Source organism: Ranitomeya variabilis, chromosome 1 (genome assembly GCF_051348905.1).
Source record: "Ranitomeya variabilis isolate aRanVar5 chromosome 1, aRanVar5.hap1, whole genome shotgun sequence".
NCBI lineage: Eukaryota > Metazoa > Chordata > Amphibia > Anura > Dendrobatidae > Ranitomeya > Ranitomeya variabilis.
Genome location: NC_135232.1, coordinates 887,450,059 through 887,466,292, shown reverse-complemented (window position 1 = coordinate 887,466,292; position 16,234 = coordinate 887,450,059). Strand labels below are relative to the sequence as shown.

Genomic DNA, 16,234 nt, shown 5'->3' with positions numbered 1-16,234 from the left:
TAGGTTTGTTCAATAATTAATTACACTTTAAAATAGAATTATTATGTGAGGGCTTGTTTTTTCCACTAACAAGCATAAGTTGACAAGACTGCAGTTTTGGGGTATATATGACTTACTGATCTATTTTATTCCACTTTTTGAAAGGCAAAATGAACAAAAAAAAATAACATTAACAATTGTTTGAGTCAGAATACTGCGATACACAATTTATATCATTTTTTCTAAAAAGATCCTTTGATTTATTTTTTTTTCTAAAAGCCATAACTTTATTTTTTTGGTGTCATTTGGTACATGAGGGCTTATGTTTTGCAAGAAGAGATGCATGGCACCATTTTGGGGAACACACAACTTCATGATCATTATTTATCTGTGTTTTTTTGGGAGTCGTAATGCATTACACATATCAATAAAAATAGGCTAGGTCCCGGCAACGACAATCATCTTATCGTGGCTGCTGGGTACACATGAATTGGCACATTTACACTATGTTCCAAATTATTATGCAAATGACATTTTTATCGGATTTTCCTAAATGGTTGGTGCAAATGACAGTCAGTCTAATAAAAGTCATTACCCGTTAGATTATGCATCGAATTTTATTGAAGAAACCTCCCAATGATAACAGTATAATCTCCAAAATGAATAAAAACTTAAAATGCACTGTTCCTTATTATTATACACAGTAGAATTTCTAAACATTTGATATGTTTTAAAGAACTGAAAATGCTCACTTGTGGAATTTGCAGCACTAGGAGGTCACATTCACTGAACAAAAAAGCTATTTTACTCCAAAACATCCTAACAGGCCAAGTTACATGTTAACATAGGAACCCTTCTTTGATATCACCTTCACAATTCTTGCATCCATTGAACTTGTAAGTTTTTGGAGAATTTCTGCTTGTATTTCTTTGCATGAAGTCAGAATAGCCTCCCAGAGCTGCTGTTTTGATGTGAACTGCCTCCCACCCTCATAGATCTTTTGCTTGATGATACTCCAAAGGTTCTCTATAGGGTTGAGGTCAGGGGAAGATGGTGGCCACACCATGAGTTTATCTCCTTTTATGCCCATATCAGCCAATGACTCAGAGGTATTCTTTGCAGCATGAGATGGTGCATTGTTATGCATGAAGATGATTTTGCTCCTGAAGGCACGTTTCTGTTTTTTACACCATGGAGGAAAGTTGTCAGTCAGAAACTATATATACTTTGCAGAGGTCATTTTCACACCTTCAGGAACCTTAAAGGGCCCTACCAGCTGTTTCTCCATGATTCCGGCCCAAAATATGACTCCTCCACCTCCTTGCTGTCGTTGCAGCCTTGTTGGGACATGGTGGCCATCTACCAACCATCCACTTCTCCATCCATCTGGACCATCCAGAGTTGCTCAACACATATCAGTAAACAAGAATGTTTGGAAATTAGTCTTCATGTATGTGTGGGCCCAATACAACCATTTCTGCTTGTGAACACTGTTTAAGGGTGGCCGAATAGTAGGTTTATACACCACAGCAAGCCTTTGAAGGAGCCTACACCTTGAGGTTCGAGGGACTCCAGAGGCACCAGCAGCTTCAAATATCTGCTTGCTGCTTTGTAATGGCTTTTTAGCAGCTGCTCTCTTAATCCGATGAACCTGCCTGGCAGAAATCTTCCTCATTATGCCTTTATCAGTGCAAACACATCTGTGCTCAGGTACAGCCACAAATCTCTTAACAGTACGATGATCACGCTTAAGTTTTCGGGAAATTTCTAATGTTTTCATCCCTTCACCAAGGCATTGCACTATTTGATGCTTTTCGGCAGCAGAGAGATCCTTTTTCTTTCCCATGTTACTTGAAAACTGTGACCTGCTTAATAATGTGGAACATCATTTTTAAGTAGTTTTCCGTTAATTAGAATCACCTGGAAAACTAATTATCACATGTGTTTAAGATTGATTTCAGTGATCCATTGAGCCTTGAGACACAATACCATCCACGAGTTTATTTGAAAAACAAAACAATAAAATCTTTATCACACTTAAATCCAATTTGCATAATAATTTGGAACACAGTGTATGCGCTAAGTATTCTAAATTTTACTTATTTTCTAGAACAGGAATGCAATTCAAATTTCATGTTTGCATGCTATAGCGCTACAGAGTGCTACTTTATTTTGTTACTTATCCTAAGGATAGGTCCTCAATGAAAAGTAATGGACAATTTCTTCAAGCTTGCCTTGTAAATTATCTAATGGGATTATAACAGGACTTTTATATCTAAAGTTTATGTCATGGGAATGAGGCTTGCGGAACTTTTCTGTTTCAGTATGGCAACTGGCACTGATTTCCTCTACTAGTCCTTCAACGTGTCTTGAAATTCAGATACTACCGTAAAGCTCATCGATCGCCAGGACTCCCTATCTGAGGGGTCCAACACACCTTCCAATAGAAATCCCACACTGAAAAGGGGTATCCCACAAAGCACATATGATAGATGATTGATAAATGACTGATTAATGAGAGCCAACCAATAAATGTTGTTTTTCACATTTATCAGTTTACTATATAGTAAATTACATAGAGGCATTGTCTCTCAAAAAACAAGTCTTTACATGACTATATAAAAAAAAAATGAATGAATTCAGAAAGATCACATTGACAGTGGTTCATCAACTATTACCCATATGGATTTCAAAAATACCACTACTTTTGCTGCGCAAAGTGGATCCTTTATGTCATGGGGTATGAATGGAATAAAGGGTCTAGCTGAGTAATAACGTATTTCATTGTTTTCAAAGATGGAAATAAGTTTTTTTTTTTTTTTTTAATAAAATGATCTAAAGATTACCTGGGAATCCTTGAAATGTAATTCTATCTCCAGGAACTGCTCCACTGGGGGGATCCAATATCTCAACCTTCTCCGGAGAGCTGGCACACATTACCATGGCTTGAGACAGCACCCCTCTCATTTTAGCAGCTTTTAAGTTACATAGCAGCACCGCCATCCGATTCTGCATCTATAAAACAAAAACAACACTGGTTAACAACAGATAAATAATAAATAAAGACCTCAGAATCCACAAATTCCATGGGCAATACTGAACATATACTGATAACTGGGGGTCTACCCCAAAGCTAGACATGACGATGCTCCTATAAAAAAAAGCTTGTGTCTGGTATTCTTAAGAGACTGTGATTTATACTATATACTGCAAAACTGTAAGAAATCGGATGTTGGTTCATATTTTAAGGTGACTAACAAATAAAGTGAAAATTGACATATATATATATATGTGTATATATAGATACAAAAAAAAAAGTGAAAACAGCACAAGCTCACCGACGGGTGCCAAGCCTTCCAGGCAGGACAGTCCACTCATCCACCCAAGTATCATAGAGATTAGAAAAAGGAAGGCAGCACTCCAATATTTGCAAAGGTGAAAAAAGCTGTGACGTTTATTTCAGACCCACATCTTCATACGACGTTTCGGCTCACACTGAGCCTTTCTCAAGCTTGAAACAATTCGCTCAACTCTAGTAATGACCAGAACATGCAAGCACAGTGCCCACTGACCCATTCAAAATTCTACCTAACTGATGGGGTGAAATCATACAGTTCACTTAAGGATACTGTAGAAGTACATAAAAATAAGATAAGTAATGTACCATGTGATGCACCTCTAGATGTAATATAAAGGCACAGAGATTTTATTATTTCATAAAAAGCTATTTGTGAAGACCAGTATGGGATACTGCTTTACCATACAGGATAGAACTAAGCACATAATCCATCTTGCATGTATAAAAAAAAAAAAGTGTCAACAAATTGAAAACACTAAATCCTGCATGTGCCCAAATCCAATCATTGTACAATGTTAAATTTTTCAACACATGTTCAGAGAAAACACAAAAGGCCAAAATACACACAAAACAGGTTTGGTTGTATTGATCCAGCCAGTCAGTGTACTTTCATGTTTTTCCTGCCAGAAATAAGATATAGCTGCGTTTTATTATACAGCCGAAAAGAAAACTTCCAAAACATCTGAATAAAAAGGAGTCCTTCCTTTACGTGTAACTCAATCCCAAGTTTACAATGGCTCACAGCAGGAATATTTCCCTTGAAGTTATTTTCGGAAGGAAAACTAATTCGCAGCATTTACCTTCTCCTTTCCCCCAAGAAAATAGAAGATTCTAATATAAATGAAAATAAGCAGTAGCAGAGACTTAAAGGAGACCTAGGAAAAGCAAACTTATGAAGGCCATTAAATGTGAATAATAATTAAAAAATATACCGTATATTCTTAATTAGATGCGAAAATACACAAATTGCCTGGTCAGAGGAAGAGGACTAGAGCTCTAGTGCCACCTATTGGAAGTGGCAATCCTAAATGTCAATGTTGACCCTTTAATGATCCTTGTCACATGACTTAGGAAAAAAGCCAAAACCAGAATCTCAATTTGCAGACACTGTGATTCAGGGTACTGCCCCTCATCAGTGCAAAGTGTGAGTTCTATTTTGGCTGTGTGAGAGGCATCTGACCGGGATCTAAGTCATGTGACAAGGCTCGTTAAAGGGTCGACATTAACTTTTAGGATTGCTACTTCCAATAAGTGGCATACTGAAAAGTTGATCACAAAACACCAATTAAATAAAGGGGTTGAGAGCATATTAGTGCAAGCTCCTCCCAGAAAGTACAAGATCACAAGTCAAGTGGAGTACTCCAAATATAGAAACTACAACCAAGAAAAAACCGAGTAGCAACAAGCCACAATATGGATAAAAATTTACAAAAACTTTATCGTACAATTAGAGTTAAAAACAGATAAATCCATATAGACATAATATATATAAATATAAATGGAGGAAACATAAAGGTAGGTGGGGGTGAATGGAAAGGTCACGGCATAAATAGACCAGGGAAAGCTGGATGAAATAAATATCCCAAATGTGCCAGGGCAATATTACATTTGAAAAGTAGCTTTGGCCATATAAAATGGCCATAAAAAGAGTGTATCATCCATACAGAAGCTTACCCATAAGTCCAGACCGTAGCGGCCCCCAAGGTGAAAAGGCAGCAATAATGTTAAATTAACTTTAGATTTTTAAATTTTCTATGTGCTCAATAAATTTCAAGGATTAAATTTACTACATTGTATTTCACAGATGCATTTTTTTTTATTACTAGCTGCCTAATTGAAAGTGTAAGGAAAATCTTAAATCGTGAAATGGGAAATTGTTGTGAGTGTGGTTACTAAGAATAGTGTAGACTGTAGACTATCCATTTAAAAGCAGAAAGTACACTTACAGAGTAACTCTAACTATTTATGTATTGATCAGCCTTTGCAGAGTCCTGAATTTTACAAATATATCTCATTTTGCTCCCCTCTCTCCCAAATACAATGCTGAATGTGCCGTCTTAACTGCCCAGGTCATGCTCTTCAGGAGGCTGCTTTGAACTGCCGCTCTGGCAAGAATCTGGACTCAAATACTATTTACAAACTCTCTCCCAGTTGGAGCATGGGGAATGGGACAAGGTGACCATCAAAAAGCCCCAATCTCGATCCCAGAGAAAATTTCTAGGCACAACTGAAAAAGTGTGCGAGAGCACGAAGGAGTATAAACCTGGCTCAGTTCTACCAGTTTTGACAGGAGGAATGGGCCAAAATAGCAGTAACATTTTGTGAGAAGCCTGTGGAAATCTACCCAAAGCCTGTGACTCAAATTAGACAATTTAAAGACAATGCTATGAAATACTGACCAGATGTATGTAAACTTCTGAGTAACTGGGCATGTGATGAAAGAAACAAAGGCTGTATTAAAATCATTGCCTCTAGCATTACATGCCAGAGATTGTGAAAAAATGAGTTTTAATGATTGTGGCTAAGATGTATGTAAACTGTAAAATGAATGTAAACTATGACTTCAACTGTGTATATGTATATTCAGCCAAACAGTATCCCATCTCGCCCATAAACACAGTAACAGAGAAAAAAAAGTAAGTAACTAAGCACTCCTATTTCTGGAGCAGAGCTAATTTGCATAACAAAATAGGGGAACGTTTAGCTCATTGGAGACCAGGACAGAACACACTTCATAGTTGAGATCCTGAGATCTAGGAATCACTGATGGTGTCATACCGCATAGTGCCAGATTCTCTTAATAGGAATCTGTCACCAAGTTTTTGCCACCTAATGTAGAGAGAGCTATGTGTCACTTACTGAGTCGCTTGCTGTAGCCTTCATAAAATCACTGTTATAACCCCTTCCCGACCTTTGACGCAGCGTATGCGTCATGAAAACCTGTGGCAATCCGACCTGTGACGCAGCATATGCGTCATGGTCGGATCGCGCTCCTGCAGGTCGGGTGAAAGGGTTAACTGTAATTTCACCGGACATGCAGGGACAGGGGGAGTGGTACTTGAGCCCGGGGGGGTGGCTACGATCGCTCTGGTTGGCTGTTGAAAGTGACGTTTCACTTTCACTCAGAGCAATCGTAATATTTCACCAATGAAAATTGGTGAAATATTACAATCCAGCCATGGCCGATGCTGCAATATCACCGGCCATGGCTGGATACCGCGATCTGCCCCCGCCCCCGTCCTGTCATCTGCTGTCCTCCGCTCCCCTCCGTCCTCCTGTCAGCTCCCCCCGCAGTACGATCTCACCCTCCATGGTCCGATCCCACCCCCGCATACTTACTGAGCTCCGGTGTCCCTCCCGGTGTCCGTCCGTCTTCTCTATGCGCGCCGCCATCTTCCAAAATGGCGGGCGCATGCGCAATGTGCCTGCCGAATCTGCTGGCAGATTCATTCCAGGTACATTTTGATCGCTGTGATAGGTTCTATCACAGTGATCAAATAAAAAAAATAAAAAAATAACCCCCCCTTATCACCCCCATAGGTAGGAACAATAATAAAATAAAGAAAATATATTTACTTTTATTTTTCCACTTGGGTTAGGGTTAGAACTAGGATTAGAACTAGGGTTAGAACTAGGGTTAGGGTTAAAACTAGGGTTAGGGTTAGAATTAGGGTTAGAACTAGGGTTAGGGTTAGAATTAGGGTTAGAACTAGGGTTAGGGTTGCAATTAGGGTTGCAATTAGGGTTAGGGTTGCAATTAGGGTTAGGGTTAGAATTAAGCTATGTGCACACGGTGCGGATTTGGCTGCGGATCTGCAGCGGATTGGCCGCTGCAGATTCGTAGTTCACGTTTATAGTACCAGGTAAACCCATGGAAAACCAAATCCGCTGTGCCCATGGTGCAGAAAATACCGCGTGGAAACACTGTGTTGTATTTTCCGCAGCATGTCAATTCTTTGTGCGGATTCCGCAGCATTTTATACCTGTTCCTCAATAGGAATCCGCAGGTGAAATCCGCACAAAAAAAAACACTGTAAATCCGTTGTAAATCCGCAGCTAAAACGCAGTGCGTTTTACCTGTGGGTTTTTCAAAAACTGTGCGGAAAAATCCTCACACGAATCCGCAACGTGGGCACATAGCCTTAGGGTTGGAATTAGAGTTAGGATTGGAAATAGGGTTAAGATTAGGGTTAGGGGTGTGTTGGGGTTAGGGTAAGCCTTGGGGTTATGGTTGGGATTAGGGTTAGGGGTGTGTTGCGGTTAGGGGTGTGTTGGGGTTAGGGTTGTGATTAGGGTTATGGCTAGAGTTGGGATTAGGGTTAGGGGTGTGTTGGGGTTACTGTTGGAGTTAAAATTGAGGGGTTTCCACTGTTTAGGCACATCAGGGGTCTCCAAACGCGACGTGGCGCCACCATTGATTCCAGCCAATCTTGCGTTCAAAAAGTCCAATGGTGCTCCCTTCCGAGCCCCAACGTGCGCCCAAACAGTGGTTTACCCAAACTTATGGGGTATCAGCGTACTCAGGAAAAATTGCACAACAACTTTAGGGGTCTAATTTCTCCTGTTACCCTTGGGAAAATAAAAAAATTGGGGCTAAAAACGTATTTTTGTGGGAAAAAAATGTTTTTTTTTATTTTCACGGTTCTGCATTATAGACTTCTGTGAGGCACTTGGGGGTTCCAAGTTCTCACCACACATCTAGATAAGTTTCTTGGGGGGGGGTCTAGTTTGCAAAATGGGGTCACTTGTGGGGGTTTCTACTGTTTAGGCACATCAGAGGCTCTGCAAACCTAACATGATGCCCGCAGACCATTCCATCAAAGTCTGCATTCCAAAACGTCACTACTTCCCTTCCGAGCCCTGACATGTGCCCAAACAGTGGTTCCCCCCCCACATATGGGGTATCAGCGTACTCAGGACAAACTGGACAACAACTTTTGAGGTCCAATTTCTCCTGTTACTCTTGTGAAAATAAAAAACTGCGGGCTAAAAAATAATTTTTTAGTAAAAAAAAAAGTATTTTATTTTCACGGCTCTGTGTTATAAACTTTTGTGAAGCACTTGGGGGTTCAAAGTGCACGCAACACATCTAGATAAGTTCCTTGGGGGGGTCTAGTTTCAAAAATGGGGTCACTTGTGGGGGAGCTCTAATGTTTAGGCACACAGGGGCTCTCCAAACGCGAAGAGCTAATTTTTCATTCAAAAAGTCAAATGGCAATCCTTTCATACCGAGCCCTGCCGTGCGCCCAAACAGTGGTTTCTGACCACATATGAGGTATCGGTGTACTCAGGAGAAATTGCCCAACAAATTTTAGGATCCATTTTATCCTGTTGCCCATGTAAAAATGAAAAAATTGAGTCTAAAAGAATTTTTTTGTGAAAAAAAGTACTTTTTCATTTTTACGGATCAATTTGTGAAGCACCTGGGGGTTCTAAGTGCTCACTATGAATCTAGATAAGTTCCTTGGGGGGTCTAGTTTCAAAAATGGGGTCACTTGCGGGGAAGCTCCAATATTTAGGCACACAGGGGCTCTCCAAACGCGACATGGTGTTCGCTAAAGATTGGAGCCCTGTCGTGCGCTCAAACAGAGGTTCCCCCCACATATGGGGTATCGGCGTACTCAGGACAAATTGTACAATAACTTTCGGGGTCCAGTTTCTCCTTTTACCCTTAGGAAAATAAAAAAATTGTTGCTTAAAGATCATTTTTGTGACTAAAAAGTTAAATGTTCATTTTTTCCTTCCATGTTGCTTCTGCTGCTGTGAAACACCTGAAGGGTTAATAAACTTCTTGAATGTGGTTTTGAGCACCTTGAGGGCTGCAGTTTTTAGAATGGTGTCACTTTTGGGTATTTTCAGCCATATAGACCCCTCAAACTAACTTCAAATGTGAGGTGGTCCCTAAAAAAATGGTTTTGTAAATTTTGTTGTAAGAATGAGAAATCGCTGGTGAAATTTCAACCCTTATAACTTCCTAGCAAAAAAAAAATTTGTTTCCAAAATTGAGCTGATGTAAAGTAGACATGTGGGAAATGTTATTTAACTATTTTGTGTCACATAACTCTCTGGTTTAACAGAATAAAAATTAAAAATTTGAAAATTGCGAAATTTTCGCCAAATGTCCGATTTTTTCACAAATAAACACAAAAATTAACGACCTAAATTTACTGCTAACATGAAGCCCAATATATCACAAAAAAACAATCTCAGAACCGCTAGGATCCGTTTAAGCGTTCCTGAGTTATTACCTCATAAAGGGACACTGGTCAAAATTGCAAAAAATGGCCAGGTCATTAAGGTCTAAATAGGCTGGGTCAAGAAGGGGTTAAGCAACAAGAGATTCTCACAAGACTAGATAACCTGCTGCTATGTAAGTCCTCCATATTCATGAGTTCTGTGTAACACTGTCCTCATCACTGATTGGTACCTTTCTGCCTATGCACAGTGTACACAAAAAAAAAAGCTGCAAGATAGTGGTGAGGGCGGGTTATACAAAGCTCAGCATTCAGAGAACTGGTAGATCTGCAGCACATAAAGTGGTGATTTTAGCAGAATCGCAGCAAGTAGCTCAGAAAGTGACACATTGCTAGAATCAGGGTCTATGTCCCTACATCATAGCAAGTAGCTCAGAAAGTGACACATTGCTAGAATCAGGGTCTATGTCCCTACATCATGTTGCTCTCAGATCGGACAGCAAAAACCTCATGACAAATCCCCTTTGATTGCATTTCACCGGGAATGATATAAAAGGCTCATCATCCTGCAACCAAAATCTAAGGAACATATTAGGAAGTTTCCTAGTCTTCATTTGTGGGGCAAAACCTGAAGAAAGAATCAACAATTATCGCATTCTTCGGACTATAAGATGCACTGCACCATAAGACGCACCCCAAATTTTCAGGAGAAAAATGGGGCAATAAAACTGAATGTGTCAAATGGCGTCCGTCTTACAGTCCGAATTCAGCCTATTAGTGGGGGCAGGCAGTGGAGTGGGGTCACAAGAGGCGTTTGCAGGTGAAATGCTGCGGGGAGATGCTGCGAGTCCCATCCCAGGTTGGTAGAAAAAAAAAAATGGGTGTTTGGTGGTGCAACGTGGCGGTGCTGAGAGTCCCAGGCTGGTAGAAGAGGGTGTTTGGTGGTGCGGCGGCTCCGCCAACGTCTTGTGAAAGAACAGGCTTTCACAAAATGTCAGCAGAGTCCCTGCACCACCAAACACCCTCTTCTACCAGCCCAGGGCCAGTAGCATCACCTGAAGTATCGCTCGACCAGCTGATATCCCTCCACATACCGATAATCTACAATTGATCTATAAGATGCATTCTCATTTTCCCCAAATACAGTGCCTTGCGAAAGTATTCGGCCCCCTGGAACATTTCAACCTTTTCCCACATATCATGCTTCAAACATAAAGATACCAAATGTAAATTTTTGACGAAGAATCAACAACAAGTGGAACACAGTTGTGAAGTTGAAGGAAATTTATTGGTTATTTAAAATTTTTGTGGAAATTCAAAAACTGAAAAGTGGGGTGTGCAATATTATTCGGCCCCTTTACTTTCAGTGCAGCAAACTCACTCCAGAAGTTCATTGTGGATCTCTGAATGATCCAATGTTGTCCTAAATGCCTAATGATGATAAATATAATCCACCTGTGTGTAATCAAGTCTCCGTATAAATGCACCTGCTCTGTGATAGTCTCAGGGTTCTGTGTGAAGCACAGAGAGCATCATGAAGACCAAGGAACACAACAGGCAGGTCCGTGATACTGTTGTGGAGAAGGTTAAAGCCGGATTTGGATACAAAATGATTTCCATAACTTTAAACATCCCAAGGAGCACTGTGCAAGTGATCATATTGAAATGGAAGGAGTATCCTACCACTGAAAATCTACCAAGACCCGGCCGTTCCTCTATACTTTCATCTCAAACAAGGAGAAGACTGATCTAAGATGCAGCCAAGAGGCCCATGATCGCTTTGGATGAACTGCAGAGATCTACAGCTGAGGTGGGACAGTCTGTCCATAGGACAACAATCAGTCAAACACTGCACAAATCTGGCCTTTATAGAAGAGTGGCAAGAAGAAAGCCATTTCTCAAAGATATCCATAAAAAGTGTCATTTAAAGTTTGCAACAAGCCACCTGGGAGACACCAAACATGTGGAAGAAGGTGCTCTGGTCAGATGAAACCAAAATCGGACTTTTTGGCAACAATGCCAAACGATATGTTTGGCGTAAAGGCAACACAGCTCATCACCCTGAACACACCATCCCCACTGTCAAACATGGTGTTGGCAGCATCATGGTTTGGGCCTGCTTTTCTTCAGCAGGGACAGGGAAGATGGTTAAAATTGATGGGAAGATGGAAGGAGCCAAATACAGGACCATTCTTGAAGAAAACCTGTTGCAGTCGTCTGCAGAAGACCTGAGACTGGAACTGAGATTTGTCTTCCAACAAGACAATGATCCCAAACATAAAGCAAAATCTACAACGGAATTGTTCACAAATAAACGTATCCCGGTGTTAGAATGGCCAAGTCAAAGTCCAGACCTCAATCCAATCGGGAATCTGTGGAAAGAGCTGAAAACTGATGTTCACAAATGATCTCCATCAAACCTCACTGAGCTCGAGCTGTTTGCCAAGGATGGGCAAGAATTTCAGTCTCTCGATGTACAAAACTGATAGAGACATACCCCAAGCGACTTGCAGCTGTAATCACAGCAAAAGGTGGCGCAACAAAGTATTAAGTTAAAGGGGCCGAATAATATTGCACGCCCCACTTTTCAGTTTTTGAATTTCCACAAAAATTTAAAATAACCAATACATTTCATTCAACTTCACAATTGTGTTCCACTTGTTGTTGATTCTTCACCAAAAATTTACATTTGGTATATTTATGTTTGAAGCATGATATGTGGGAAAAGGTTGAAAAGTTCCAGGGGGCCAAATACTTTCACAAGGCACTGTATTTTTGGGAAAAAAGTATGTCTTACAATTAGAAAAATACGGTACATTTTCTTCTTTATAAGGCATGTTCAAACCAACTATAGAGCAGGGATGTCAACCTCAAATACACAGAGGGACAAAATTAAAAACTAGGACACGGTGGCGAACCAACCTTGATAGTTATTAAAAAAATGTCTACGATTGAGGTTTATCCTCATAATCTTAATATATACTTACCTTGTAATGCCTTCACATCCTGTTACGTCCAGATGTGTCCGGATCCCAGAATTCCAAGAGGCGGAAGTTCACTGGCCGCCATATTGGGACACCCAAGTGATGGGTGTCTCAATATGGAAAATGCTGGTGGTACCAGCCTCTTGCGCGGTAATACCAGCGGAACACCATCGCACCACACACATTGTATACGCCGTACGCAACACACAAACGCACTGTATATGCTGTACACACCACACACACACTGTATACGCCGTATGCAGCCTCTTGCACGGTACCACCAGAGGAACACCGCCGTGAACACGCCACAGCTGGGATCAGCCGAATGATTCACTGACCGCCACAATCTTTGTACAGGAGTGCATCCGCAGTTTTAATGTGACCGCCGCTATCTGTCTGCACAAAGATGGCAGCGGTCTGATTTACTGCGCCTGCGCGAATTCCACACAGGCGCAGTGAATCATTTGGCTGATCCCGGCGGCAGATGAACGACGTGTCAACAGGCAGAAGACGCCGGTCACATTAAAGGGGTTTTCCCATGAACGAAAGTTCATTTTAAAAATTGTCTGTGTCTGACCGTGTACGGAGCATACCACATCTCCTGGGCAGGGGAGGAAGCAAAAGACAATACTGACACATTACACCAGGGGATCACAGAGGATTCATTTTGTCAGGTAAAATATTTCACTGACTGTTTTTAAACAATATTTTAACTCACAAAATGTATCCTCTGCGATCTCCTGCAGTAATGTCAGTATTGTCTTTTGCTTCCTCCCCTGTCCAGGGGCTGTGGTATGTTCTGTACACGGTCAGACGCAGACAATTCTTAAAATGAATTTTCATTCATGGGAAAACCTCTTTAAAAAGCAAATATCAACGCCAACATGGCTCCTCCTAAAAAAATACGCCAATAACAATGAAAGGATAGCAGAAAAGGCACAATGTCGAAGACAACAACGGGCAAATGAGACTCTTGAAGAGCAACAGCATCGCTGGGACAAAAACAATGCATATAGCACATGGGGTAGACAGGTCAAAGAAGAGAGCACAGACGGGAGAAGTCAGCACATGGAGAAAGAGAGAGTGGATAGGAGGGCTAGCACATGGGGGGAGAGATTCTCAACGCTGCAAAGCCTGCTACCATAGTGACATTACCGTCACGATGGGGGGCAGACATTTTCTGTAGTTCTTGACCAAGTTTGCACACACTGCAGCAGGGATTTTGTCCCACTCCTCCATACAGATCTTTCAGGTTTTGGGACTGTCAATGGGCAACATTGAGTTTCAGCTCTTTCCAAAGATTTTCAGTTGGGTTCAAGGCTGGAGACTGGCTAGGCTACTCCAGAACTTTGAAATGCTTCTTCTAAGCCACTACTTAGTTGCCCTGGCTGTATGTTTAGGGTCATTGCCTTGCTGGAAGACCCAGCCAGGACCCATCTTTAATGCTTTTACCGAGGGAAAGAGGCTGTAGGCTAAAACCTTACTAGGGATGAGCGAATAGCTTTGGATAACTCCATATCAGAATAGCGCTTACCAAATAGCTGCATCGCGAACCCAGATACCTGGAGAACTCCCGACAACCAGCTGTTCGGCGCCGCAGTTGCATATGTCGCGGCTGTGTGACAGTCACAACACATGCATGGAGAGCCTGTTTGTTGGGCTCTCCATGTATGTGTGACTGTCACACAGCCGTGACATATGTAGCTAGGGCGCCGAACAGCTGATTATCAGGAGCACTCCAGGTATCCGGGTTCCCGATGCAGCTATTCGGTAAGCACTATAACTAATTGGATAAGGAGTTATTTGAAGCTATTCGATCATCTCTAATCCTTAACCCACGAGGCAAGACGTTCTATGGAGCCCCAGACCAAGGAAGATTGAGTCATCTTGTGTTTCTTCCATTTTCTAATAATTTTGCCAACAGTTGTTGCTTTTTCACCAAGCTGCTTGCCTATTTCCATGTAGCCCCCCCAGCCTTGTGCACATCTACAATTTTGTCCCTGGTGTCCTTAGACAGCTCTTTGGTCTTGACCATGCTGGAGAGGTTGGAGTGTGATTTACTGTGTGTGGACAGATGACTTTAATACAGGTAACGAGTTCAAACAGGTGCAATTAATGCAGGTAATAAGTGCAGAGTAGGAGGACTTCTTAAAGAAAAACTAAGAAGTCTTTGAGAGACAGAATTCGTTTATCTTGGTAGCTGTTCAAATACTTATTTCATGCCATAAAATGCAATTTAATTATTTAAAAAGCATAATGTGATTTTCTGTTTTTTATTTTTAGATTCTGTCTCTCACAGTTGAAGTGTACCTATGGTAAAAAATTGCAGCCTTCTCCATTCTCTGTCTGTAGAAAAACTTGCAAAATCGGCAGTGTATCAAATACTTATTTTCCCCACTGTATGTTCTACTGATTCTTCAGTACTGCTTCAACATATCCTATTTACCGATGAGCCACACCTCCTCCCACTGACTTCTGAACACACTATTCTCCCTGTAAGGCTCTGTGCACACGATGCGGATTTTGCTGCGGGTCTGCAGCAGTTTCCCATGAGTTTACAGCACAATGTAAACTTAAGGGAAACCGAAAACGCTGTACACATTCTGCGGAAACAAACACGTGGAAAGGCAGCGCTTTACATTCCGCAGCATGTCAATTCTTTGTGCGCAATCCGCAGTGGAATCCGTACAAAAAATCTGCGATAAATCAGCAGGAAAAACGCAGTGTTTTTGCCCTGCGGATTTATCAAATCCGCTGCGGAAAAATCCGCACTGGACCATTCTACGTGTGCACATACCCTAAAACTAGACTATGCAGACTGTCAGTTCAGAGAAGAATCAGAATACAGCTGCCTATTAAAGTCTACAGAGAGTGCAGGGGAAAAAGAGAGGTGGAGAGACAGAGGGAAAGTGAGAGAGGTGGGGGAAAGGGGAAGAGAGAGAGGGTGGGAGAGATGGAGAGAAAGTGAGAGGGGCGTGGAGAGAGAGGAGAGTGAAAAGGTGAGAGAAAGGGAGAGAAAGATGTAGAGAAAGAGAGAAACAAAAGAGCTTGAGAAAGAAAGGGAGATAGCGAGGGAGGCAGAAGAAAGCAGAGAGAGAGTTGGAAAGAAAGCGGCACAGAAATGGTGCTGTTTTTCACCCCAGTTAGTTTGATTCACGGCTACACTGTTCAGTACTGTTGTTTACAATTTAAAGTGAATCTGTTAGAAACGTTATTCCTCTCTCCCCACTTTAATAAGACTATGTAGCCCCATAAAAGATAAGCCAATCGATCCCTTTATGATCCTAAAGTTGGGTTCAACAGCAAGAAACGCACGTCGGGGATGTGAGTAAGTCGCACAGGAATACATATGGGCAAAAATGACCACCTGGGTTTACTGACATTGAAATAAGGTTGTGGCACTAACAGGGATTATGTCACTTTGCAGAAATGATGGCTGTATAATAACTATAATGGCTATTAGCAGTATTCACTTGCCTTTTTCTGATTTTACCTTGACTCGTCAAGTTGGTTAGTTACATTTCCATATTTCTGTACATTCTTGTTAAAAATACTCCAAGGAAAGGTTTTCCCCGTATCCTGATACTGTTTGTGATGACCCTAGACTCTTAGGGTACCGTCACACATTGAAATTTTCATCGCTGCGACGGCACGATCCGTGACGTCGCAGCGATCGTATGATCATCGCTCCAGCGTCGTAGACTGCGGTCACACGTTGC

The 16,234-nt window shown here is 41.4% G+C and overlaps 1 protein-coding gene across 3 annotated transcripts in view; it reads right to left on the bottom strand.

Annotated features, from left to right (window-relative positions):
• The window catches only part of AIMP1 (aminoacyl tRNA synthetase complex interacting multifunctional protein 1), a 123,882-nt gene that overhangs the window by 8,927 nt on the left and 98,721 nt on the right, over positions 1-16,234 (bottom strand). For all 3 annotated transcript variants that reach the window (XM_077278392.1, XM_077278384.1, XM_077278399.1), the window contains one exon: positions 2,826-2,994. In XM_077278392.1, coding sequence (XP_077134507.1) covers positions 2,826-2,994 — 169 coding nt within the window. The remainder of the gene's footprint in view (positions 1-2,825; positions 2,995-16,234) is intronic.